The following is a 26293-nucleotide window of genomic DNA, read 5'->3' on the forward strand; positions in this document are numbered from 1 at the left end:
TCTTTTGGCCCTTCTGCGATCATCTCTCCTATCTCTCAGGTGAGTGTGGCTGGGACGGCATTGTACGGCATTTGACGTGTCGATGATAGTGCCATTTGTGCGGGACTTTTTGGCGGATGAGTTAGCTATTCGTGTAGTCGACAGGATTCCCGCAGCCCCATTTGATACTATGACGGGTAACATAGTACAGGCAGTGGCCTGAAATTATCACACTTGTTGCACCCACCCTGCCCTTCCTGTCTCATGGCCGACGAGTCCCTCGGCTCCTCTACAATTCACCACCCTCAAAATACTATCTGCAGCCTATTACACACCTGGAAATGGCGTGGCAACTGTTCCTTTTCTATACTTGTGCTTTTCCGATGCACTCTTGTCAAGGAGAGAGTCATCGTTCGGAGGCTCGCTCATCAAAAATTTATCGAGGACAGAGATGTCGCATATTCTCTCTTCATGGATTCACCAAAAGGCAAAGCCCTGCAAATGGGTGGAAATAAAATGTTGTTTTTGCACTCGCCCCAGAGGTGCGTTTCGAACTTTGATTTACGATTCGACCGTAACTTATCTGACTCACGTTTACTGGACCGTCTGAAACCTGAAATAGAGTTCACACCAAGAAGGGTCCAGGAACAATACAGTCCGCCATATATGAGAGCGATTGGTATTCCTGATTTTGGATTGGCCAACCTGGGTGGTGCACACAAGAATATTGTTCTCGCCCTCTTCAGTGGATATCGCATCCGGCTGTGAAAAAAAAAATTATTTCCTCAGGATGAACTTTCTTAAACGCTTGACGACAGCCTTGAAGAGAGGATCTGACTTTTACATTGCAGCACCCACTACGCGAGAATGTCGCGGTGAGGGTAGATCCTTGAGTGCACCATGACTGTGTGCCATACTGAAAGCACACTCAGTGGTCCATCTCGAATAAGCATGAGAGTGGGCCCGAGAGTGGAGCCTGTTCGCTGCACGGTGATAACCAAATTTGCTGCCTTCTGACTGCTCTAGTAGTACCAGTAGAGGGGACATTTGCATATTGGGGACGTCTTTGTGCTACATATCGGGCTTGTAGTAATGGGCATTGGGACTAGTTTGCTGGAAGTTTCCGGCATCATTCATCTTTCTACTAGTGGTTTGTTGGTGGCCCAGTCTAGCGATATTTGCTCATGCGGCTTCCTCGTGCTACCGTACTCTTGCAGGGCGTTCCGGACCTGCAGGCCTGGGGTATGACGTGGTCATTTCAAGGTTGCATTCTCAATTCAATACCATATCAGGATGTGACTCAATTCAATACCGTATCAAGACACCACCACCCTCACAGTTCTCACAGACCCTGCGCAACATGGTGAGACTTTCTAAAGATGCTGGTAGTTCACTACAGCGACTCTACGCTTCATTCTGATCGCCTAGGGATTCCAAGATATGTCACCTTGGAGTTCTTAGACGATCAGAAGCATCAGTCTGACTTGGACTGGTAGGATACTACTGGCCGGGTGAGCTCGGAAAGGAGTCAATTCGGAAATGCCTACAAGAGCTTACTGGCGTACAAGATAGCTTGTCGTCCGAGAAGGTCGACGTGCGATCCAAGCCTTTTTGTGCTGTTGCAGGCAAATAAACCGGATGATACGATGTATCATTGCATGATGATCATGATGGCATAGGGTGAGTTTATACAAGACGTCCATATCATTCAACTCACACAATGACACGCAAGAAGCCCTTGAAGGGATCTGCAGTGTTACGTGGTACCCACGATGATGCATGTAAATATGGTGCTCTGGCACATATTGCGATCCGTGAATTGTCTCGTTCGTTTACATTGCAATAACCGGCGATCGCATTGCACATTTGTCCATCTTCAATATGGTATGGCATACGTGGCCGATTGGAGTTCTTATAATGCGTTCTCACTACTGTGCTAATCAACTATCATGGCAGAACATCAGGACCAAGTACCTCTTCCTAGCGATGGCGTTAGTGACACAGGAATTGATGTCATCGTTGTCGGCGCTGGCTTCGGAGGTCTTGCCTGTGCGATCGAATGCAAAAGAAAGGGTCACCGAGTGATGATCCTCGAGAAAGTGCATGAATCGAAGCAGCTAGGTCAGTAACTACCACACACCTATTGTTCTTAGCTGATGGTGGAATCAAGGCGACGTACGTTTCATTGGAGTGACGATTCGCAGCGCATGGGCTGACAAAGTGCCAGATGCTGAGCTTTGGCATAAATGCTGGTCGCATCATGGCCAGATGGGGCCTCCACGAAAAGTATAAAATGGTCTTCTTTCTGATCAAATTAATTGAAAATCAAAACAGGTTGTGGTGCATCTCCCGTCTTGCAGAAGACCTTCGCATCCATGATTACCTCGGAGGCGTCATTCAAGTGCAAAAGCTGTCCCTGCCGCTCTTCGGAGCGTTCTCTTACAGTGGTCATCGAGGGCGTCTTCACGATATCTTTGTTGAGCATGCCAAGTCCTTGGGTATCGAGATTCGCATGGGACATCAGGTCGTGGAATATTGGGAGGATGAAGCGAATGGAAAAGCTGGTGTCAAAATCCAAACAGGTGAGAACGTTTGATGCCGATGTCATCATGGCTGCAGATGGAGTGAAGAGTTTAGCGAGACAATTTGTTATTGTAAGTTTGAATTTTACTCCACCGGTCGACTTACCGGGCAAACATCGATGAAGGGGTACCGCGACAGCCCAAAACCTTCTGGTTACGCTATTTATCGAGCATGGTTCGATGCTGAAGAGCACGGTGTTACGACAGACCCATTGACAGACTTCATGAGCATTCATGGGGATCAGTTTTACACGTGGATTGGTGGGTGGGGTTTGTCCACCAGTTTTTTCTTCATTATTCACCCCTCGTAGGTAAAGACATGCACATTATAGCGGTTTCTGTCGGCGGAGGTAAAGTTGTTTGTTTGCTCATCACTCACAAGTATGCAAATCGCACTTCGCATGATATTCAGAGCTAAATAGTAAAATTATAGAGATAACACAGCTGTTGATGGCGACTGGTCGTCCCCGGGTAAGATAGAAGACATACTCGACCTTGTGAAAGACTGGGACCCGCGGTGCGTTGCACTCGTCTCCAAAGCTCCTTCATGCATCGACTGGAAGCTTCTTGTACACGATCCTCTTCCTACTTGGGTCAGCAAATCTGGTCGCGTAGTATTGATTGGCGATGCTGCTCACCCATTTTTACCGTAAGGAAGTATGACTGATTGATGCCGAACCCGTTCGCTCACCATGTGGTTGGCAGATCAAGCGTGCAGGGTGCATCTCAAGCTATTGAGGATGCCACAACTCTAGCAATTACCCTGAATCTTGCTGGCAAAGACAACGTTCCACTGGCCACGAGGACATGGGAGTCCATGCGGTATGTGAAATAATTTGTCCCAAAAAGATGCGGAGACTTATGCATCACATTGCACAGGTACCAACGGGTGCGTGATGCACAGCTGGTTGGGGAGACTACGCGTGATAAATGGCATGGAGCCAAAGCTGGTGACTCCGGGAAAAGTTTCGAGCTTCCCATGCCAGAGTGGTTGATGGCATTCGACGCTGAGGCGGACGCATATGCCACTTACTACAGAATAGCTCGGTCTATAGTTGAAGAGGGCTATCGTCGGCCAACTCTTTCTGGGGAAGAGTTGACTGAAGAAGTCAAAGAAACACCATAGGTACTGGACTGCTCTGTAAGACGGGACAGAACAGAGTATGCGAATAAGAAGCTTAGTCACGAGTCTTTTGCATTGCTGAATATCCGTTCTTGAACATCACTTTCTGATCGAATGTGATCTTTTTGCCAAGATCTCTTCAACGGATCGCTAGTGGCGCCGGTGTGCTTGATAAGAATTAATTAGGACTCGGCGTCCTGTGAATAGGTCCATGGTGCGTCTTGACTGAGTTTCAGTAAGGATTAATTCACATGAGAAGAAGGACTGAAGCCGTCTTGTGTCCACCATCCGACAGACGAAGCATTGCATTCCCCCTTTTTAATGAAAAGTGCCTGGTTTAACTTGTCGTTTGATAGGCGAATTTAAAGGGACTGCTCTGCCTCAATGGAAAATTAAATAAGAATGAGAAAGAATATGAAGGTTGCATCATGCATACTTCTATCACGTGAAGACCTCCACGGATCAAGGAGTAGCCTGTAGCAAATCTCTAGTTCTGGCGATTGGGCTGCCAATTGACGATGTCGAGTCGCGAGGTAAGTCGGAGTTCCCCTTCTTTCCAAGGTTTAGCGAAGTTCCGGTGCTATGTTCTTGCGGGCCCGTACAAGGACCTCGAAGCACTCGAAGTGAGTGATTATCCGATATACTTGAGGTGAGTCTTAACCGCACTAGGGCAGCTTGACCAACGGGTGCCCGATGTGCCATGCGTCTCTATGCAATGTTCTAAGTATATCCTCGGAGTATGAGCGTGACAACGTTGGGTGTTGCAGTAGACATTGGAGGTCAGATGACAGCGGGGCAGCGCCGTGAGCCGTGATCTGCGACGACCTGTTGAAGATATCGCTGTTTGCTAGGTACACCCGAGGTGACGGCAGATGCGCCCCTTGCGATACTCCGGATAACAAAACCCACAAAGCTGTGCTGGGGCGTCAAACGGGAGCTGTTGGCAAAACGTTCTCATTGTCGTAGAGTCAAGTAAACTCATCCGTGGAAAGAAAACGTTATCTGTAACGCTCGCCATGTCACCTGTAGGCGTTGACAGGATCATGGTGTATGTTCGACTGGATCCGTGTACCATACGCTCGCTAGGGAGATTCCCGGTATAGATGGTTTCATCGGCTCCATTAAGTCAATGGTAGACCTACTGATACGTGTCTTGCTTCCTGAGTGAACGTTAGGCCGACGGCAACCCGAGGTTGTATCACGTACGATCATATCTGAATCGGTGATTGCGCGCTCCGGGCCGTTGATGGGTACCAGTTCCTGGAACGGGGGCTTCCGAGTTCACATAGGCTTGTGCACGCATGCTGCGTTGACATGTGTACAATGTGGCATATATGGTCTTAGGCGCTATCTGAGTATAAAATCGGATATTGCTCTAGAATGTTTGCTTTCTTGCTGCGGATATCTGACAGGCTTTGTCAGGCCCTTGATCGATCAATGCGATCAACTGATCGCGTTCCACAATTCCTAAAACGGAAACTGCCACTGGATAACACGGAAGCAAATGTTATTATTGATCGCAAGATCGACACTCGCACACACCCACATCTCCTTCAAATGCTCTCCGTTAAATAACCATGCAATTCATGGTACAATGTCCAGCAATCAAAGGCATGCATAGGAATACAAACAAATCTCCAAAAAATCGTAGAGGTACATGTACTATAGGCCGTTTTGCGATTTTATATACGAATACTGCGAATGGTATCTGAACTCAAATAATTACGACGAATGCGGTGACCTGATGGCACGTTCTAGCCATTAATGCAAGAAAACGGACTAGTCGAGTAGCGAATAAGCAGGCATAGAAGCATGAACTTTTAGGTTATTCGTTTTCCTCCACGGAGCTCCGGGCTATCACGGGAGAACGTTCCTCCATTATGCCACGGCTTCATGAACGCTCGACGAACGCATATCTACGTGGTGCAAGCGGGGAGGTGACCGCTGACGTGCACTTTCATGATTACGGTCTGCTGACGGAGCGGAGTAGGAGGTCCGTGCAGCTGGAGCATCTATCCAAGATTGGATCTCCGGCAACGTGTTCGGGTGCTGTGATCTCCTTGAGTCAGGTACAGACTGAAGAGGGGCAATGGAAGGGTGAGAAAAATGGTAAGGCGCCAAAGGGGGAACATGAGTGGAGATTGGAGGTAAATGCGTTGATTGTGGGGGAGTCCTTGGCCGCATTGCCGTCGTCGCTAAAGCGCCCCTGCGGTGAGGAAACTGATCCGGTCTTGACCGCCCATGTGTACGTTCGAACAAGCCACACTTATTGCACAGCTGCGGGAGAACGGAATTTAATTATTGTACCGATCAACGCATAGAGGCAAACTTACAACTTTTCCAGGACTCAAGTTAGAACGGCGCCACGTCGATGTGTCAGTGGTACAGCAATTGAAGCACCTTCTACGGACACGGTCGCTTAATTTTGTCGCAGCATCGTCCGTATACCCAATGGCATGGTAACTTTGACCCGGAAGTGGATACGGCAGCTGTGGATTGTCACGTCCACTGCTCGCAGCACTGTGAGCTAATGCGGGACTTGTATAGGAAGAAGACACATGGTATGGGTGAGAATCATGGGAGTATCTATGCTCAGGATGAGGGCGAGGGGTATAAGAATAGCTGTGGGAGACTCTTCCCGAGTCTCGGACTGGGTCGTGAGGATACGGTCTAGACTGCCGAGCCATCTGATCTTGGGAATAATAGGCATCAGAGTAGGCTGAATGTGAATCAACAGAACGATCAGTGGGTGATCGGCGTGGCGCCGGGGAGGAGACGGATGAACGGTCTAATGATGAAACGGATAGCGAAGGGGAATGGGTCAGAGTTGCAATTGGTGGTGGAGTAGGTCTCCTGTATGGATGATCATAGTCATAGTCATAGTCGCGACGATGACTAGGAGAAGGTCAGGATGAATCAATTGAAAGTGATGAGGAGTACGTACGAGGACGGCATTGGGATTGAGTCAACACGGTGAGGCATTTGAAGGGGAGGAAGAGGATAAGTGGGTGATGATGGATGATGTTGAAAGACAAGAGAGCGCTCTGATTTATGGAGTGGCGAAGATGTCGAAACCTGATATCAAATCAACATCAAACTTGGCACGGCCCTAGAAGTATATAAAAGAACTAACACGGCGCTGATCTAAGCTGGGGTCTTGAAGTGTTAAATTTGGAGCTAAAGCTGTTTCCTGAGATCTTGATTCTGAAAGTGGAATGTTTATAAGAAGGGGAGAGTCCGGTGCAGGAGCGGGTAGTCGGATATCAGGAAGGCGATGATCAGATAGAGGCGTAGAGCACTGGTGATGACGAGATTCCCTAAATATAAATTGTTAGTATATTTGATAGAATAATACAAAGTATTCGAGTATACTTGCCATTCAACTTCATCTTTCCTCTCAATTCCGATTTGCGGTAATACGGGAACGTGATCCGAATGAGAGAACATGGAAAGGGGAAGCGGAGATCCTGTAGCACTCTCTGGAGAAGAATTCATTCTTTTTTTCGAAGTTGAACCACCCCAGTAAAACACTGTCATTTTAATTTTATGTATTACTTCAACTTGTTTTACCTATAATTACTTTTGGTAATCGGACTTTCAATATTAGACCCAACTCGCGGCTCACGCGGCTCGCTCTCACCGCGCTCCTGCAATCTTTCGATTAACGCGAATCCCCGCGACTCCCCTCGGATTATCTCACCAACGTGCCAACCCCGCCAACATCCTCAATACAAATTCTCATCATGATTGATCAACCCATCTGAACAGCCAAAGCCTTGTCTGCCTCGGAATAATCAATCAGGTTAATTGTCTCCAACTTTCAACTTGCTGTCATCCAGTGTGGCCTTTGTTCTATATTTGCTCCTCGGGTTATCATCTTGATCGCCTACCCTATCACAACGACCCTGTCCATCAATCAGATTCCGAAGCTTTCATTTTTTGATTTGGCAGACTCTAAAATGGATCTCTCCTCTTCGTGTTCAGGTTACAATTGGCTGATAGGCTGGGTCGCTACTTTTTTCTGTTCTCGATCTAGGCAACTGCTGTAGTCGCGCCTCTCTCCCGAACAGCCCATCATCACCCGATTTCGTTAGTCCCCCCCGTTTGCATCATCGCCCATCATGATGGCCAATCATCCGGTGTTTCATGGAAGACATTGTGTCACACACCGTTGAGCCCATTAGTTTCATTCTTGCAACTAATAATTTTTGTTCCCTCACGTTAACGCACGAGGTTCTCGTATTTTTTACTCACACTCTATCAAGGCGGATCATAGTGCGCACTACAATTGTCTTTTAATTATGAGCCCCAGTTCTCGGGCATTTTCTCCCGCTTCACAACGACCTTTCGTTGTCACCCTCAGTTAGGTATGATTTTGCTTTCACATGAAAAATATTCATACCACGGTCTGAAGGCTGCATATCTGACAAATGACACCTTTTCCAGTCGCAGCGGTTTTACACAGATACGCTAGTCTGTCATTTTGCCGTCGCTACTTGCCTCTTGTTTTTAATGCTGTAGAAAAACACTTGGCATGGCTTTGCGCCCCACGGACTGAGCCTGAGAGCATGCGAGTTATCGCATCCATAAGGCACGTCCCTGAACAAATAGCGGAAATAGTTCTAAAAGTATTTCCAGGAACGCAGCAGACACTAAGTTGAGTTCATTTTATTCTGTCTCAAGGACCGTAGCAGGTCTCGGCTTATGATCTCAAGGTCGCAGTTATCTGTTCGGTTCATATTTCGACCGGCCGATCTTGAATTGTAGACGAGTACTCTTGACACGGTTCTCGAATTCATGTATAGCTGTCGAAAATAAACATGTCCTGCGGTTGCGAGTACGGACGCCATTGTTCTATTTGTGAGTGTCTTTATTCTCCCCGCTGACATCTGTCGGGTGGACAGGGCTAACTGTTTGTGTGTGGGTTGCGAGTTGCAGATCCGGACCTCAGCCCTAGACCACGGATAGTTCCGATTACAATGACTCCACCTATTGTCTGTAGGCGGCACGGCAACGCCATGTTTTTTTGAAGCCATCTCTTCACATGGCACACCTTGAATTACATTGTTGACCGATACCGCATTTATGATGGTGGAAGTTGATCAAGCGTTCAATCACAGGTGCTATGAGCGGCGTGGGTTGCGACATCAATGGTTTCATTGAGCCACTTGCTTCGACTTTGCAGGGAATCGATCGATTGATGGGCTTGAACGGGCTTTCAAGTTAGCCCCTTTGATCTAGCGTTTGGGATGGCATTGTCACGATTTTTTGTATCAAGGGTATATATATTACATCCCCCTTCCGACACCATCAAGTTGTACATCAAGATCATCCGCCTATTTGATCCTGCGCCTCTCCGTGTCTATTGATCACGATGCAAAGTGCACCCGCTTGGCCAACATCCCAAAGAGGCACGGCAAAGGCTATAACCTTCACTGGTGGCAACCATTCAGAGGCGATGGGCATCCTTGACGAATACCACGCCACAGGAAATCTATGCGAATGTTGCAACGGTGTTATCTGGGTGCTGAGAAATTTCTGGCTGGGCTAGAGGGTATCGGGGTCGTAAGGTCTAGCGCACATACTGCTGTGATGGATAATGTGTTCAGGCACTGCCTGCGCCGCCACCAGCCAAATGTGGAACGTGATAACGGACCCCGTTCCTGCATTATTCCCCACATTGCAGTTAGGATTCCTGGTGTCACGGAAATAGGTGAACTTCCGTGCTGCGGGGCTGGTCTAAGCATGAGCGTTGCGCCTACTACGGGACGTCACACGGCGTCAATTCAGAACGTGGAATAACAAGCTGGACGTGTGTTGAATGGAATCCCTGGGAACGTTGCCGTGTGCTCGGAGAGGACATGAGAGCGAGGGTGCGATCGATCAGATTGCCGCTGGTACCTTGTAGTTGTTATGAATCGTGATATCATCATCCGATACGGAGTTGTTGCACCGTATGTACCGGTTATCACATCTTGGTTAAAAATACTTTTGAAATCTGATGCCGACGATGCGGCATCACTGATGAGCCCCTTTAAGGTCCATCTCCTGAATGTCAGTCTTAACTGGCTCCGAGTTATCCTTCTAGAAGGTATACGTAAACAAATGAGACAGCCATCGGAGAATGGGGAGTTGTGAGCCCAGTGTCATCCGAAAAGAGCTTGATTCACTGCGAGTACCCGCCGGCCGGAAGACGGGCCGTGTGCCCAGCACCTTCAGTTCTTTAGACGTGTACCAGCTTCAAACCTACTACCCAAAACTCCACGCAGCAGGTCGCATTCAAGTTAGCGGTTCCGGCAGTTCCAGCATCTTAGATGCTGTACGACACGTTACTGACTCGGAAACCTTCGTGCTCGTTGCAAAGTTTAATTCTTGTGGCAAAAGCCTTGTTATGTAAAGGCGCTCTACTGCGGTGACTTCTGGAAGGGCAGAAGGTGAGATCCACAACTCCTTCAACTGATCACTTCTGTAACTCGTTGACAAGGCCTCTCCCGTACTATGACCTGGCACTATCCGTAATCCCGCGGAAGGGTGCCTTCAAGAATACAATTCGGTTGTGTTAAGGAGTTCCGAGAGATCCTTCATTTCCTTTCATTTCTCTATTCAGAATTTCAAGCCAAGGGCTCGGCTCACCGTCAAGCCTTGAACATAGTAGGCGCCTGGTCACGGGGAGATGAAACGTGCTCATCGTGCTAGAGATAAGATCACGCAACTCTTATTTAGGTGTTAATACCACGCGACACTTCCAGATGATTCTGCCAAGTGGTCAAGTGTTTCACATGCCTCATGTACGTGCACAATAATACTCACCTTATCACTTATGCCGTACGCTGACAACGACGTCACTCTTCATCATATCCTGAAGCTCGATGATAGTATATATTATGGTACTGCATAAGCAAATTCTGCGTGTAGAAATAATTCTCCAGCATCGCCATGTTTGTGATCGAGCTCAGCTTGGTGCTTTCGACCTTGCTGTCAGTGGTTTCCGGGGTAGCCTGCGTCACGTACGGAATCAGTCCCAGGAATGGTATGCCAAGATTAGTGAGCTTCTATCTCAAAAGCTAAGTAGTTGCTTTAGGACAACCTCTGCCGGACTTACTATACGCGACAATTAATGATCTCCAATCTGGCCTTGCGGCTGGCACATTCACCAGTGTAGACCTTGTGAATGTATGGATTTCTGCTCGTTTCTTTTCATCCATTTTCATCCTCTTTTTCAAAGGCATACGTGGCTCGCATAAACGAGGTTAACCCTGTTTTGCATGCGGTCATCGAGACCAACCCAGATGCTCTTGCGATAGCGGCATCTCTAGACGCTGAAAGAGCGGACGGATCCACCAGAGGGTATATTGTTATTTATTCTGATTTCCATGTTCCTTGATCTGATTGTCTGATAGAAATTTGCACGGGATTCCGATATGCATCAAGGACAACATCGCAACACTCGATAAGATGAATAACACCGGTCGGTAACAAATACCGAATCTGTTATGTCGTTTCAGCTCAACATATGATATTAGCCGGCTCGTTTGCCCTGCTCGGTGCGATTCCACCGAGCGATTCCACGGTTGCAGCAAAGCTCAAAGCTGCTGGGGCAATCATCATCGGGAAGTGCAATCTTTCTCAATGGGCCAATTACCGTTCGTCGAACTCGACAAATGGATGGACGTCTCGTGGCGGCCAGACTATGGGTGCCTATTACCCGATGCAGGACCCGTCTGGATCTAGCAGTGGTCCTGGCGTCGTTTCATCTATTGGTTTGGCAGCTGCTGCTGTGGGGACGGAGACATCTGGCTCTATTATCTCTCCTTCGAGCAGAAATAGTTTGACTGGAATTAAGCCTGTATGTCCCTATGTCTGCCTTGATTTATGGATCTATACGTACTGGAATATTTTAGTCTGTCGGGTTGACCAGCAGATACCTTGTTGTCCCGATCTCGCAGACTCAGGATACCGTTGGTCCCTTGACGCGAACAATGATGGATGCAGCATACATCCTGTCCGTGATTGCAGGCGCGTTTTTTTTTCTGATGCATGTCGAACCTATTGGTCTGAAATTTCAATAGGTCAAGATTCTCACGACAACTATACATCTGCTATCCCATTCGAAACTATCCCTGATTATGCGGCCGAGTGCAGTAGCAGTGGTCTAGAAAATGTCAAGATTGGCATCCCGCGCAATGCCATAACGGTGTCTTCAACCAATGGTCCAGAAATTACAGCATTTAACGCGTCCATCGACGTGTTCAAGCAGCTTGGTGCTACGATAGTGGATAATGCCGATTTCCCAGACCTTGCCGGATATTTGAACTTTACTGGGTCGAGTGTGGGGCTCTCGTGCAATTGTAGCTTTTTGTAACTGATAGTGTTCTTCACTCAGTACACTTCGGATCCGGTTGTCGGTGCTGACTTTGTCTATGACGTCGCAAACTACTTCAACGAAATGACGACCAATCCCAACAGTATTACGTATGTTTTCAGACTCTTGATCAGTTTTCCTCGCTCATTTATGTGCTGCCTTACAGCGACCTCCAACAGCTCATCAACTTTACGGAGACCTATGTTCCAGAGGACTACGTGCGTTGCTTGACTAACGGATATATTATTATTAACTAGGTATATGTTGCACAGCCTAACCGTAACGTTGCAACGTAAGTTGACCCAACATGATTGGATCTAATTTTCTTAATCTCCAAATCGCATCAGGTGGCTCAGTGCTGCGAGTCTTAACATCACGATGGGAGATGCCGACTATTATACTGCGCTACTTGAACAATATTATTATGGATCCAATGCCAGTAAGTTCCAGCGGTTGATGCCATCTACATTATATTGACAACATACCCAGCAATCCTTGGCGCTTTGGAAAAATATGATCTCGATGCCCTGATCATTCCAAGCTCGATGTCACCGGGATATGCAGCCATTGCCGGATACCCCATCGTCACAGTCCCGCTTGGCTACTACCCCGCCACCACGAACGTGACCTATAACTCACGCGGCACGCTTGTGTCCCTGGGTCCGAACTTCCCGTAAGGCATGGTGTTCTCTACCTACGTATCGACTACTTATTTCTTTATCTTATTTAGCTTTGGTCTGTCGTTCTATGGCAGGCGGTTCAGCGAGGCCAGCCTGGTTAAGTATGCTTGTGCTTTCGAAGCTGCTACCAACGTAGGTCATGTGCTGTATTCTTGCTACTAGGAGCTGACCAGTGGCCTCTTGTTAGTACCGCCAATTACAAAACCCCTACATTATCCCCAATATTCAACTCATCGATGTGATGTAAACGTCTACGGATGTTTTCAGGCGACAAGATGGTTTCCCCCGTCCCGCGAAATTGCTGTTATGAGCGTATTGACGTAAGGGAATGATAACCCCCCCCGAATATATCACATTGACTTGTATATGATTATGATCATGATAACTTACGTCCGCAGCTACGATGGGGGATACTTACTGATGACTCGTACTGCGATACTCGGACCGAATGGACTCATCATATCGTTATTCCCAACGAACGTGTTCAGAATCAATCGCAGATGACCTCGTGATACATCAAATCTGGCGCATCGCATCGAAGTACCCGCGTACAGCAACCACATCGTTTTGCAATTCTGTTTCTGATTTGTCGCCGCCGAGTATCGGATACCCCGCGCGGCGGGGTTTGTTCGGATGCATCATATCGATGAGATAAGTCCAAGGTCGATGAAATTGCTGTGCGGGGTGTAACATGTAATCTCTCGTAAAACCAGCAGTCGCGGTGTACACTGAGTTGAGGCTGATTGGTCTTTAGCATATGGTATTCAGACAAATGCGATGCTATTCCGTTAGCTACAATCAACAGCTAACCCACGGGTCTGCCATCGGTGGTTTTGCTCTTTAATTGTGCATGCACAGGAGGTTGGCCATAGTACAGTGGCATGCCGGCATCTTAATTAAGATAAGCACGAGTTGAGCAACTGCTGTACTTTGAACGATTATCTTAAGCGCGATCACTTTTCCAAAGTATTGAAGCAGGGTGGAATCATGTACGCGAAGCACTACGATAATATAATTTGCAAATCATCCGGTCCGTTTGGTATGTGTGGTGGTTCTTGGGGGGCGTACAAGACAAACTACTAGTATCAGCATACGAATCGGCATCGACCATGTATGAAGCTATGAGATATGTCCACCGCCGATAGTTGATGCAGTTCAGATCTCAAGGACTTTGCTATCTCAAATCTGGCCACCTTCGTATTGCCAACAGTACTAGTGCTTTTTCACTCCCAGGACGGTACACAGGATATCGAGGACAAAATAAGAATAAGAAACTCCTGAGTCATACAAGTACTGTTAGTTCCTTTCATTCAGATACAGGACTCACAGCATTCGCGAAGAACTTGTGTCCTATGCGCATGGAAACCTTTGTTCATCCTACTTCTGCAAATGTGGCGGACCGGCCTGGACAGCTTATGGTGCTCCACGGATTGGTCGAGATGTAAACAGCGCACTGATCCCATCAATGAACTGGGCAAGATGCTGATGTCTCATCTACAGCAAGTTTGGATGTTTGGGTTGGCCCATCAGTGATATCAGGGATCGATGAAAATCGTGTGTTACAATTAGCTGTATCGGGAGTAATTGAAAGACGCTCACATACTATATTCACAAACACAAGGTCTCGCGGTTTTTGAAGACACACTCATGTCACGCCTAAAGCCGTACTTGTCTGAAGCTCTTGCGCACGCTGCCACGAAGGTGGTCATCAAAGTTCCGCCGCGTACGTTGGGAAACACGGAGATGTCCCGCTGGGTCGAAGTTCTTCCGCACACGACTCCACAGCATGCGCCAGAACCAGTACGACGAATCAAGAGCTGGCAGGGGACCAGTGTGATCTTCACACCTGTGATATTCTCGCTAGATCTTTGTTCTCATCGCGTGGTGACAATCAGATGTATGGCCACAGCAGTGTCGACAGTATATCCGAAATCAAATCAACGGCTGCAGATCCCACACCCCAACAGCAATGAGAAAAATACAGATATCAAACATATCCAACAAACACAGCAGACTGCGTTTAACGTTCAACTTCTATAGTCGCCATTGATTCGTACATACTCCTACGATCACGGATCAGTGCCACCTTCTGGAGGGAAAACACAAGGAACTTACATAGCTGAAGTCACACGTCCAATATTGGGCGCTCTCACTGCCCAAGCCCAGATCCACCTTGATTTCGAAATCTTCTTCGCTCAAGATTTCCTTCGCGCGCACCTCATCCATTAGCTCGGGCTCGCCACGCACTAAGACTGGGAGCGGAGTACTACCGTCTGCGGGAACAAATGTGACGTTCACGCGGTAGGGGTCGATGGGCGTGGACAGAGAAACAGAACCAGTTGCTGCAAGGATACGGCCCCAACTGAAGCAAGTTTTGTCCACATCAGTGGCAAATTACGATCAAGGCTGAGCTGGCGTACTTGGCATCCTCACCATACAATGCGGTCTTCACCAGTGCCGATGTACTTATCTTCGATGCGACGCGATGCGCATCAGTAAATGTCGGTGCTCCCTGCACGAATCAGGCCAATAGAACAGATAGATACCCCTAGGACGACCAACCTCTACGGACACCGTAACAAATTTGGTTGCGCCTTCACCATCACGAACCACAAGCTGAGCCAGCTCAGCGGCGAAGGATGTAAGTTCCTCACGGAAGGCCGGGAACAGAGGATCGTGCTCTTCAATCTCCTTGGTCTCTCCAGCAGCAGCTCCGTTGGCGAGAACAATGATCGTATCATTCGTGGACATCTCTCCATCCACACTGATAGAGTTGAAGGAACGGTCGACTGCATACGTGAGGGCGGACTGTAGGGCTTGCGGAGAAATTGCAGCGTCCGTCAAGATACAACCCAGTAGCGTAGCATGGAGTTGGCCAGAGTTAGTGGGGGGACCCATGTTAGGATGAATCATGCCAGCGCCCTTGTCCATCCCAGCCATACGGAACGTCTGTCCGCCCAGGCTGAAAGTCCGAGCACGGAGTTTGGGGAAAGTGTCAGTAGTCATGAAGGCCTTCGCCGCACGCTCCCAAGCTGCGAAATCTGAGCCAAGACTCGAAGGTACAAGAGACGAAATTCCGGAGAGAATCTTGGAAATAGGAAGATTTTGGCCGATCACACCTGTCGACATTACGAATGTATCATGGATATCTTCGCTAGCCTCTGACTTGGCTCTTTTGGGGAGAAGGGCATCGGTGGCCTTGACCATAGCCCAAGCATCTTCCAAGCCCTGCTTGCCAGTCACTGCGTTGGCACATCCGCTGTTAGTCACAATGGCACGGCCACGGCCAGCACTTTTTTCAAGCACATCCTGGCTAACGAGCACCGGGGCAGCCTTGAATGCGTTACGAGTGAAGCATGCTGCTGCGGAAGCAGGTTTTGAGGAGGTCGAAAGTATGACTGTAAGATCAAGGACAGATGGATTCTTCTTCACGCCGCAATGTACACCAGTAAGGCTGTAGCCGTGCGGAAAGGAAGTATCTGGAATTTGGACATGGTGACGTGCTTTGGAAGGTGCAGGTTTGGCTACAAAAGTTGGAGACGGAGATACAGAAGAAAAGCGCCGCCAAACTGAAGGGCCAACCCGATTCATTTGGCAATCAAACTGACTTTGAGCTCAAGTACTGCTTGAAAGAGTATGTAGAGTAGAGTGAAAGTTTGTCGCTGCGGTGTTTGGGTGACCCAGTTTATAAGTCTTGACTGCACTTAGTAGAATTAAGGGCCGGACCAAGGCCAGACAGACATGGGCACCGGGTACCCGTCGGTGAGGCGCCATCTTACATAATATTATTGAGCTATTTCGCCCACAAACACGAATGGCGAAGATCTCGCAAAAAGACACATGCATGATAGATCGAGGATAAGGATGTAGTTTCATTCTGTAGTAAACCGCAACGCCATCATAGAACAAGTTCTACTGTCAGCTGCTTATACACAACGAAAGCTTCTATGTCCCATCGCTCCGTTACTCGACAATGTCTGGTAAAGACATCGTCAAGTGCAGCACTAGACGTCTGCAACGATGACTAGTAGACCAACAAAATGTTTGACGACTCTTATATACTCTGCGAAAAGTGACATGGTCACGTGTTACGTGTTACTACACTGTGACGTTGTCACGCTGCCCTCCATTCATCCTCAAGTTCAGCGACCTCGACACGGCGGAAGATTTCTAGACGGCAAAATGGGCTCAACAAGGTCAGTATCTACTTGGCTTGCTTCGCTGTGCCATATCTGCGTACTTCGTTGGTGAAGATCCCATGGATGGCTTGAAATCGGGTGGATGGCTTGAATGTGATATGGATGAAGTGCTTCTCGGTGCAAGGTCAAGACTGTACTCATGCTTCCTCTTGATGCACAGACTTTACTCCAAGGGACGCGTCCTCGGCCACAAGCGTGCTAAACGCAACACTCGCCCCAACACCTCCCTTATCCAAATCGAGGGTGTCGCAACAAAGGAGGATGCCCAGTTCTACCTCGGCAAGGTACCTATTCACTCTCCTTTTCTATATCCAGAAATTGACTCAGTTGTGTGTACAGCGTGTTGCATACGTCTACAAAGCTAAGAGGGAGATACAGGGTTCGAAAGTTCGTGTAATTTGGGGGTATGTCCGTCCATTATTGCAACAGTAGTGCAGTCGGTCTCATAACTATGTTTGTACTCACAGTCGTGTCACCCGTCCACACGGCAACTCCGGCGTTGTGAAATCAAAATTCAGATCCAACCTTCCTCCACGCGCATTCGGTGAAAGCGTCCGCATTGTGCGTCTCCTCGTTTCCTCGTTTCCCGACTCTTACATTGACTCGAATATAGATGCTTTACCCCTCGACGGTCTGATTGTACCACCCTCCTGCTTCGTATACTACGTATTCATATTGCGTATGACATGTCATATGAGCCGCATGCACTTTATAAAACGCATCCAAAGACACGTCTGATTGGAGTGTTAAGTAACAAACTGCTCCTAACCAGTCTTTTTACTCTTCTACAGCATGAAAGGTCATCGAACGTGCGAACGTCCGTAAGTTCATTTTGTGGGATGAGATGGTCCCCACCGCCCAAGTTGCAACCCAGCTCGTTATTCAAACGCCGTTTTCCAAAAGATTATCTGCACATGTATGACAACGAGCTGATAATCATGTTCACATTGCAGCCGGGAAGTCATCTGTGCCCAGTAGCGGCATTCGCAGATCTAGTGAGATGCCAAACACATCATACAACTGAACCGATGGCTTCACCTACTGGGCAGTGACAACAGTCATTGTTGGTGTTCGGCCTTGGCAGTGATCATGATTACAAGATATCGCGCACGCTTTACCGGCACTGGGGCCGGAGTATGAGACTTACGCAGTGGCGGCGTGCACTCATGCGGTTCGCCCATCCAGCCAAAAGGAATGCAAAGCCACAATCTCAGCACAGTCGTCCGTTGGGAGGGAATGTCCGACTCCAGGAGACAAACATCCCATTCGCAGACAGACGCTCGCAGAGATGGAACACGGGCCAAGGTTGATATTTTCCGATACCTGACAGGCGCCATAGGCAAAACAGGCTGCTTGTAGCCCACGTGACTAATCCTGGCGGTCAGTTCAACGAAGGGCTAGTCGCCGCTGCAGGCGCAGAACACTCGCTTGGTGCACTCCGTTTGAGAAGGCCCGCAAACCCTTCGTTTGACACGTATGTCTTAAATCGAGGTTGGCAATTGAGACGCCGAACCACCCCGAGCGCATATGAATACGGAGACAATGGCGGCCCTTGGAAACTTGAACGCTTATCGGAATCAACCACATTTTCGCTGTCAGGAAGAATTCAAACAATCCAATTTAACCCTTTAAGCCATCAATCAAAAGTACTCTGGTATGTGTTATCATGTCACAATGGGAGTGTCAGTTGTCCTAATTCGAGGCGGCCTTTCTGCTTCAGGGCGCCAATAGCGATTATGGTATTCGTTCATCAAGGGCATCCAGGGGTGTATCCCCACATCTAGGTTGAGTAGTTGGCCTAGCTGGTCTATTTGTGACTGAATGAAATGCCCTAAGGCTGCAGCGGGGTTGAGGGGGTCCGGAAAAACGCCTGGCCAGGCGACTGTTGTCTAGTAAATTTATCACTTCCGATATTTATTAAACTTACGCGGTGTTAAAGGGTATTGATGGCAGAAAAGGTGCACGGAGAAAACGGCTGCATCCACAGAACGGAGCATTAAAGAAACCCGACAAATCTAAGAAAGCCGTTCTACAATTTACCGTTGTAAACGGGCGCTGAATAAGGCTATGAATAAATAATTGAGGAAGCTACCCCAAGAATGTTGGCGCGGTAGTAGGGAGCGCAGCATCCACCAGAATGCCACCCCATTCTCGCGGTTTGGAGGGTGGACAACCTGCTTCGTGCGTTTATACAAGGGCAGTGCTCAATTGCAATGATACTTTAAATTTGTGATGTTTGTCACTGATTAGTGTACCCAGTTCCATCAGATCGATTCCGCAGAGACTAGCCCGATCATCTTCATATAGGAAACGATTGTGATCACCGAAGCACACGTCCCGTATTCCACGGATAATTGCAGTGCTGACAGTGTCATCCACCGCTGTTCGCCGAGATTAAACATCATTTTACTGAAAATGTGCCAATGGGGCATTTGAGGAAGAATGCAGAACACCGTTGTGAGGCCAAGAGGACATAATCATCTCCCCAATCAAGATGGGCGGTCTTGGATCTTGATACGGACGTGGCGCCTCGCCCTGCCTCGCCCAAGATTTGATATGGCCAATTCTAGTGTCCTCTAGTAATGCCCCGTTCATTGTTGTGATGCACGAGCCAGATTTGGCATAGACAGGTAGGACCATAATAACATATGGGTTTGTGGTACGGACATTCCCGCCCGCACTTCAGAAGTTCAGCCCACATGGGGCATGTCAATAATTGAGCCGCCTGGCAGCTGGCTATAGACGATCTGCGCCCAGTAGTCAAACTCGTCGCATGTTTGAGTGTTTATTTGTTTGCAACAGCCTGACGTCGGGGGAAATCTGAACGATCGGATAGGGCAGCAGACAATACAAATGTTACTATTTTATCAATAGTAAGACGCCATGCATCTTACGGGGTGATAATATGCATATAAGTTGTCAATGTTCCGGGGAGTCTATGTTAGGGAGTCGTACCGGTTGTGTTGGTCAATGTGTGACAACAAGTCTCGCTGGATGATTTAGACAGTACTCAAGTCGCTTAGGGGTACTTTGCTTCGAACCTTGCCAGGGTATTGAGGATGATTGACCCCGAAAAAATGGGAAGAGTTTACCACAGTCATCATTCCCTTCTGTCACAATTTCCATTTCCGAAGGATATTGTTAGGATCACACAGGATACCATTTTCACATTGATTGTACATGGGCCGGTAGCGATGGTGGTGGAACTACTCAATTTGAGTCAAGTATTTTGCTTGATGACAAATTGATGTCTTGTCTGTAAAATTCTCAAGGCGATGTCATCTTTGCGCCCTAGCCTAGAGTGTGTTTGGGGTTACTTACAAGAAGTTAGAACATGAAAATATTATTCGACTCCAGTATGCGTACCACAGCATGAAGACGAAAATATTTTAGTCCATACGAACAGTGTCAATTTGAGTTACTCAAGTTCGAGTTCCACACCATTGCCGGGAAGTTCTCGACGCCCAGCAGAAGCACTGAGTTGTGCAGCGCTGCGGTTCACATGGCTGGAAGGAAAGGCAAAGCTGCAGGAGCAGTCGTCAGTTGGGAATCGGTATGCGCTTCATAAATTTATAAGGAGAGGAACTATCATAGAGAAAAGCTTCGCACTTACAGGTAGATGCTGCGAAGGAAGGGCAATCCGAGATTTAGGTTTGGAAAGGTAGCGGATCTGCTCACTGAGGCTATTAGGCAACACCCTGCAGGGGCTATATTCGATGCCAGAGGCCGTAGCAAGTGGTTAGGAGTCGATTGTGCAATCGACTCCGTCCGTGAGAGCCACGTAAGGCTGGACAGCTGAGTTGCACGCGTACGATATAACACCACTCTTGTAGCGGAGGGAATGATTATTAGACATTTCCAGTAAAACCTTGATTTTTCAGGTATGTATCGACGTTTGGCATCGAGACTCCGGTCTACACTGCAAAAAGTTGTATTCATTTACTATGCAAGGCTATGGAGAGAGCTTACGTGAATTAAGAACCGCAAGCAAGTTCTCGCTCTCAGGGAGGAAAGATCCATTGTACCATTTTAAGCCATCAATCATGAATGTGTTCTGGAACGTCCATGTAGTATTTACAGTCGTCGATTAATGTGGCCTTGATAATAATTGGGATCCAGAGCACCGATAGTGATTTTGAGTCGAAACGCATTCCCATGACCGGATTTAACAATTGGTCTTACTGATTTATTTGTAAAATAAAATGTTGTGACGCTGCTATGACGTTGAGAGGGTCTGGGAAAAGGTCCAGGCGCAATATGTATGCAAGAGCAGGGTCCCCGCCAGTCTCAATCAAACCTGCAAAAGGCGTCATTTGTGCAAAGTGTGCGCTAGAAGACAGCATTACCCACCGAACGGGATATTAGCTATATTTGAAGAACACCACCAAATCCACCTTGCCGCTGTAAGCCCGCGTTGAATAAGGCTACGAATGATTAAATTGAGGGGCTGAAAAAAATTGCAACTTATAGAATAATGGTGCATGAAAATAAGAAACGGACCTTCGGAGTCGATGTCATGGAAACATTGAAGGACGTCTTGCCGGCGCATAAAACGCAGTCGGATGAGTACACGGCTAGCTTGGTTGTATTCAAATCAAGGGTATAATTAATTACTTGTAGGGAGTTCTGAAAGCGCTGGGACAGCGAGACCATCGAAGATCAAGTCCGATAGAATTGCAGAACGTTCATCGGCAAATTGACCCATGCTAGAATCAAAGAAAGTCAGTTTTATCATGCTCGCAAAACAAACGTCTGCTAAGTACTTACTCTGACTCTCAGCAGTACAGACGGTAGCTACCAGCACTGTAAAAAAAACCTCGTGCACACTAAACGGAACATCGGAGCACGGTAGTAACAAAAAAGTACAGCTAGGACGACCATAGAATCACCTTGTTACGATAATAAGGACTCGATGGAGTCTGTGTACTAGTGAAGTAAAGCCTGCCAGTGTGCTTGATCCTATCAGGTCAGCTACAGTCAACTCGCAAACCCTTCAATGCCTTTTCCGGGCATAAGGTAGGGATGAGGGTACATGTCGCTGTGCGACAAGTACTGAAACCGACGGAAAACTTGAAGTTGCTACTTCTACGGAATGCCGATGTCAATTACTCACTCACATGCGGCATATAAGATCGTCCGAAGTTTGCACATCAGGAAGCATTGAATACCACGACAGCCTTGTAACATGACAAATACCATTCCATGGGAATATAGGGATCACCACGATGAATCGAATATCGTGCTCGATATTTCAATGAGCGCCGGGTGACTACACCTGGACGGTGAATTATGCACGTGACCTTACAACTCTTCATTATGTAACGCAAATATTACAAACTTGGAACTTTCTAAATTCTGGCGAAGGGCCGCCAATTCTTCAAAGCTTCAAGCTCAGAGCGTTCAAACGTTCAAGCTTTGATCATCATCGCGGTTTTATGGTATCCTTGAAGCCAATCTTATCATGATTCACATGATTTGATTTTTAGCTAGACCACAACTTGAACGCTTGCCTAGTAGTCACCTCTGTGGAGTCTGGGCCTTCGACAACTACAAGATGGTTAACTGACGTGGTCGGACTCGATCCCTATTGCACATATAGGCAATTCATCCTGTGAATCTTACTAAGTCTTCGTCATCCAGCAAAGCAATGAATCAGAATACTATAGCACCAGTGTAGCCGCAAAGGCCGCTACTGCATACCTCGAGGGTCTCGATCTTGATATTGCTGTTCCGAGCAGCATTTTCCGTAAGCCCATTTCAACATTGAGTTCTACGTCACAACTAAATCAACACTAGCTGTGTACAAATCCAAATTTGTAACAAGGATTCAAGTGTTGGGCCCAACTGCATACGTCTTCAATCATACTACTCAGACACTGCTGCTTGACAGCTCGACGACATTCGCTATCATTGCGTGCACCGAAGGCTGCGCAAGCTACAGCCTACCAGATAAATATCATTTCCATCTACCCAGACCTTACCGACATACCGACTCTAAAGTTCACCACGCCAAATAACACTTACGAGCTTTCATTCCTCGTGTGAAAGCCCAACGTCACAATCGAAACACGGGAAGTTTGCGCACAAGGATTCTTCGTGTTGGAGGTTCAGCCACTCCCTGGAGGCAAAGTTTATCGAAGGCAAGAAAACTTGGATTTCATGCAAATATCATTCATGCTAGACGTAGCGACGACCTTCCTGTCCTCAGACTCGGGCCCGCGAACATCAGCGTGGTTCTGCCCTGGGTTAGAGATGCAAGTCAATTTTATCTTTTCCCTTGCCCAGATGAACGCCATCGATCTCAGCACTATAGGTGTAACAGTAAGACTTCAACCAATCCCCCTGAGAACGTTACGCAAGGGTACACTCGAATAGTGCAAGCTGCGGCAAAGGGTATGTTTCATGTGCACGGTCTGGTGGTCACTCTTTGATATGCCTTGGTCCTCAGCGTATATCACGGGTAGCGAAGGCACGGCTTACGTCCCAGGTCGAGTGTCGGGCATGCAGCTCACTCTTCACATCGTCAATGCAAAATGACATCATGACTACCGTCGCATCCGCACCTTTATTGCCGCTGACCATATCTGTGCACTCGCGCAAAGGAAAATACGATTTCACATTAGTGAATGTCGGAGTTGCACTGCACAACTCAGAAATATCCGAGCAGTTTTCACAGATGAAGGCACATGCAGCCAACGAAAAATCCGCTGGGTGTATCACGTGCCGATCAAAATGTCGTGGAGATGCTCGACGCCCATGATGTTCCCTTGTCCGTTTGGGCCATGTCGCATCTTGAGCGACTCTGGGTGTTGTGATCGGTCGCTTGTGTTGCCTTTTTTGCTCATTCGTTTGCGCGCTCCTTCTCTGGTATCTCAGGGGTGACTTGGTACCCAACATATAGTGAGTCACCGTCCATCGTTTCGTGAGACGAGTGGTCCAAGTTTGTCGCAGTACTTAGGGAGCCTGTTCATTAGACAGTACCCTGAATTTGCGCTGGACGCATCCGTCACTTGGATCATGGCTTGATTGTCTTCACGTTATCGTGGACTTATATATTCTCTCTCTGCCGATAAGATCATTCATTCTGTCTCCACCTCGTACACCGCGCATCCGCTCCCCGGTCTCAGGTGGACTTTTTCCCAGCTTACCGCCTCATCTCACCTCATCACAACTGCTTGCCCTGCCACCCCTCCCTTGGTTGTAGGGTGGCAGGGACTTCGCACTCCTAGACAGTCATTCTCAACTCAACTAATTGAACAGTTTGCAATTGGGGTTCCTGGTTTCGTGCCAAAAGGCTACCAGCGTGACGTATTGCGCTAACTTGTAGAGATTTAGCTGACATCGGCGAATGCCATCTCTTGCTTATAAGGCACATTTGAGTCTTGATTCTGCTTCATCCTAATCGGACCTTTGATACCAATGTCCGCAGATACGCTTTCGCTCCCCGCACCATCTGATGAGCAGGCGTACATGTATGTTTCTGCCCTTGAAGCTGGACACCTGAGTGTTCCTTAAGATCTCATCTTGGCTGGTGATCAACCGGACGAACCGATGGTTTGCCCCTCCCTTGCATTCTTCCTACATCACTCGAAGACCAATAAACAAGTCGTTTTCGACTTAGGGATTCACAGAGACATAAAAGAATTTGCGCCTGCTGCAACAGAAAGGTTCTCGCCTGTTGTAAAGCAGACGGTGGCAGAGTCTTTAGAGGCGGGCGGAGTTCGACCTTCCTCCATTGACGTGGTAGTCTCGAGTCACCTCCATTGGGATCAGTGAGCCATTCAGCATCTGAGGTGGTATGAATATCCTGACTTCCCTCAGCGTCAGAGATCCTTCCCCATTTACCACAGCCGAGTTTGTCCTCGGGGAAGGATCGAAGAAAGCTTTAGAGGACCCTGGTTCCTGCCACAATCCTGAAGCCTTTTCATCCGTTCGTGTACCGGAAGACCGTCTACGCTTCATCACAGCTTCTGACCTAAACGTGGCAGTCGGTCCCTACCCCCGCGCAATGGATATTTTCGGTGATGGCAGCATGTATATCATTGACGCATCAGGTTTCTCTCTACTGCATCCATGGCATTAGAAGGAGTACCACTTAGGCTTGTTTTTTGTAGGGCATGTTGACTGGCATATTAACATTCTTGCGCGCACTTCCTCAGATGGTGCTTGAATCCTGCTAGGTGCAAATTCGGCTCATCACCCTGATTTGATCACTGGGAAAATGCGAATCGTGTATTGCGTCGATGCGAATACGTGCTCAATGATGTGTGTCCACGAAGATAAGGAACCCGCGGAGGAGAATATTCGTAGAATGAGGTCACTGTTAGAGACCCCGAGGGTGCAGGTTCTAATTGCACATGATATTTACTGGTACCAAGCAGAGAAGTCTTCTTACCGCAGTGCGCACATAATACTGCCGCTGGTACAGTGATAGATAGTATAATGACGGATTGTTACATGACTCCACTATTCCCGACGCTAGTAGCTCGGAACCGAATTGGGCACAAATCAAATGCCCATAAACATATGCGTTACGACCTTGGTCTGATGTGAGGATAGGGTGAACTCGAGAATTTTAAACTCGAACCTTGAACACTTGAACCAATCGGCTCTGATTTGAGAAAACCTCGCATGATTTCAAGTATTTTTATTTTGAATCTCCTTACTAAAGTAACTAAGTGTGGCATCCCTGATCAATTAATTTGCCAGCCTGAACGCAAGTTAAAAGATTACGCCTCCCAAAATGCTACAACAGATATTCGACGACTCGATAACGAAGTAGCTGTACTAATCGCACCTTCTCCAACACGAGAAATATATTTGAGGACTATGTAATCCGCACTGAATCCACGCCTCGACTTCTGCGAAGGGCAATATCCTTAAAACAGTAGTTCAAAGAAAGATTGAAAACAGACGCTGATACGCTGACAAGTCCCCCTCTACCCGCTTATGTAGTGGCGAGACATCGGCCCAATAGTATACCCCTGATGACGCCTACAGAACCTGGGCCAGCATCGGTGTCCGGCCAGAAGTCGATGTGGCTTGCCCATTGTATTAATAGCTCCCGACCTGGCCTTCGGCGTGAACACCTTCTCCTTGATAGTGCTAGCAAAACCAAGATTGGGGGCTGTGAACTCAAGAAAGACGGACTGAAATGGATCAGGCTCAATGAGTGACAGTCACTGTACAGCTAGTTCTCAGACGACACATGCAAGAAAAAACACACAAGTCCAAACACGCACTGCACCCTTGACTTGAAAACTGAGCAATGCAGGAGTCAGAAATTCTTGGGTGATTTGCACGAGCCAAGGCACTTGTAGCCTGGCACGAAATGCCCAATTCTCGTTGGGCGCAGAACAAAAATGTTG

The 26293-nt window shown here is 47.8% G+C and overlaps 7 protein-coding genes across 7 annotated transcripts; 5 read left to right on the forward strand and 2 right to left on the reverse strand.

Moving 5' to 3' along the window:
• Positions 1–1928: 1928 nt before the first annotated feature.
• DFJ58DRAFT_748502 (monooxygenase) lies at positions 1929–3779 on the forward strand (the record flags this gene model as incomplete). Its single annotated transcript, XM_041387594.1, has 10 exons — positions 1929–2100; positions 2150–2169; positions 2207–2265; positions 2314–2561; positions 2599–2633; positions 2687–2822; positions 2873–2942; positions 2995–3210; positions 3267–3383; positions 3441–3779. 10 exons carry the CDS (start codon positions 1929–1931, stop codon positions 3685–3687), a joined length of 1320 nt encoding a protein of 439 aa, XP_041239410.1. The 3' UTR covers positions 3688–3779.
• A 1783-nt stretch (positions 3780–5562) lies between these two features.
• Positions 5563–6666, reverse strand: DFJ58DRAFT_718202 (uncharacterized protein; the record flags this gene model as incomplete). The annotated part of the gene is made up of 3 exons (XM_041384446.1): positions 5563–5961; positions 6018–6579; positions 6629–6666. The coding sequence occupies 3 exons, from the start codon at positions 6664–6666 to the stop codon at positions 5563–5565; spliced, it is 999 nt and encodes a 332-aa protein (XP_041239411.1).
• Positions 6667–8979: 2313 nt separating this feature from the next.
• DFJ58DRAFT_808783 (uncharacterized protein) lies at positions 8980–9562 on the forward strand. The gene has a single exon (XM_041391317.1). The coding sequence runs from the start codon at positions 9181–9183 to the stop codon at positions 9484–9486; it is 306 nt and encodes a 101-aa protein (XP_041239412.1). The 5' UTR covers positions 8980–9180; the 3' UTR covers positions 9487–9562.
• A 775-nt stretch (positions 9563–10337) lies between these two features.
• DFJ58DRAFT_76435 (glutamyl-tRNA amidotransferase subunit A) lies at positions 10338–13074 on the forward strand. Its single transcript, XM_041388675.1, has 15 exons — positions 10338–10472; positions 10550–10714; positions 10766–10857; positions 10910–11031; positions 11085–11152; positions 11208–11530; positions 11586–11700; positions 11754–12013; positions 12068–12156; positions 12213–12264; positions 12319–12338; positions 12394–12485; positions 12536–12719; positions 12777–12858; positions 12914–13074. The coding sequence occupies exons 2-15, from the start codon at positions 10621–10623 to the stop codon at positions 12971–12973; spliced, it is 1653 nt and encodes a 550-aa protein (XP_041239413.1). The 5' UTR covers positions 10338–10472; positions 10550–10620; the 3' UTR covers positions 12974–13074.
• Positions 13075–14574: 1500 nt separating this feature from the next.
• Positions 14575–16470, reverse strand: DFJ58DRAFT_808791 (arginine biosynthesis bifunctional protein ARG7). The gene is made up of 4 exons (XM_041391318.1): positions 15289–16470; positions 15147–15238; positions 14842–15088; positions 14575–14789 (listed from the first exon to the last, which is right to left on the reverse strand). The coding sequence occupies exons 1-4, from the start codon at positions 16315–16317 to the stop codon at positions 14754–14756; spliced, it is 1404 nt and encodes a 467-aa protein (XP_041239414.1). The 5' UTR covers positions 16318–16470; the 3' UTR covers positions 14575–14753.
• A 607-nt stretch (positions 16471–17077) lies between these two features.
• Positions 17078–17562, forward strand: DFJ58DRAFT_666668 (ribosomal protein L35A; the record flags this gene model as incomplete). Its single annotated transcript, XM_041382574.1, has 4 exons — positions 17078–17209; positions 17265–17329; positions 17393–17486; positions 17539–17562. The coding sequence occupies 4 exons, from the start codon at positions 17078–17080 to the stop codon at positions 17560–17562; spliced, it is 315 nt and encodes a 104-aa protein (XP_041239415.1).
• A 6782-nt stretch (positions 17563–24344) lies between these two features.
• Positions 24345–25356, forward strand: DFJ58DRAFT_916524 (uncharacterized protein; the record flags this gene model as incomplete). Its single annotated transcript, XM_041395481.1, has 4 exons — positions 24345–24397; positions 24557–24697; positions 24747–24979; positions 25106–25356. 4 exons carry the CDS (start codon positions 24345–24347, stop codon positions 25354–25356), a joined length of 678 nt encoding a protein of 225 aa, XP_041239416.1.
• Positions 25357–26293: the final 937 nt, after the last annotated feature.

This window comes from Suillus subalutaceus (assembly GCF_016647625.1).
Source record: "Suillus subalutaceus strain FC151 chromosome Unknown DFJ58scaffold_127, whole genome shotgun sequence".
In the NCBI taxonomy this organism is placed as follows: domain Eukaryota; kingdom Fungi; phylum Basidiomycota; class Agaricomycetes; order Boletales; family Suillaceae; genus Suillus; species Suillus subalutaceus.

Excerpts from the sequence above, each read along its gene's own strand:
- DFJ58DRAFT_808783 (XM_041391317.1), top strand. The coding sequence starts at position 9,181 with ATGCGAATGTTGCAACGGTGTTATCTGGGTGCTGAGAAATTTCTGGCT.
- DFJ58DRAFT_76435 (XM_041388675.1), top strand. The coding sequence starts at position 10,621 with ATGTTTGTGATCGAGCTCAGCTTGGTGCTTTCGACCTTGCTGTCAGTG. Across the intron at positions 10,858-10,909 it reads CCAGTGTAGACCTTGTGAAT|GCATACGTGGCTCGCATAAA; the intron begins GTATGGATTTCT and ends TCTTTTTCAAAG. Across the intron at positions 11,701-11,753 it reads CATCCTGTCCGTGATTGCAG|GTCAAGATTCTCACGACAAC; the intron begins GCGCGTTTTTTT and ends AAATTTCAATAG.
- DFJ58DRAFT_808791 (XM_041391318.1), bottom strand. The coding sequence starts at position 16,317 with ATGAATCGGGTTGGCCCTTCAGTTTGGCGGCGCTTTTCTTCTGTATCT. Across the intron at positions 15,239-15,288 it reads TTGTTACGGTGTCCGTAGAG|GGAGCACCGACATTTACTGA; the intron begins GTTGGTCGTCCT and ends TGATTCGTGCAG. Across the intron at positions 14,790-14,841 it reads GGACGTGTGACTTCAGCTAT|GAGTATGTACGAATCAATGG; the intron begins GTAAGTTCCTTG and ends CCGTGATCGTAG.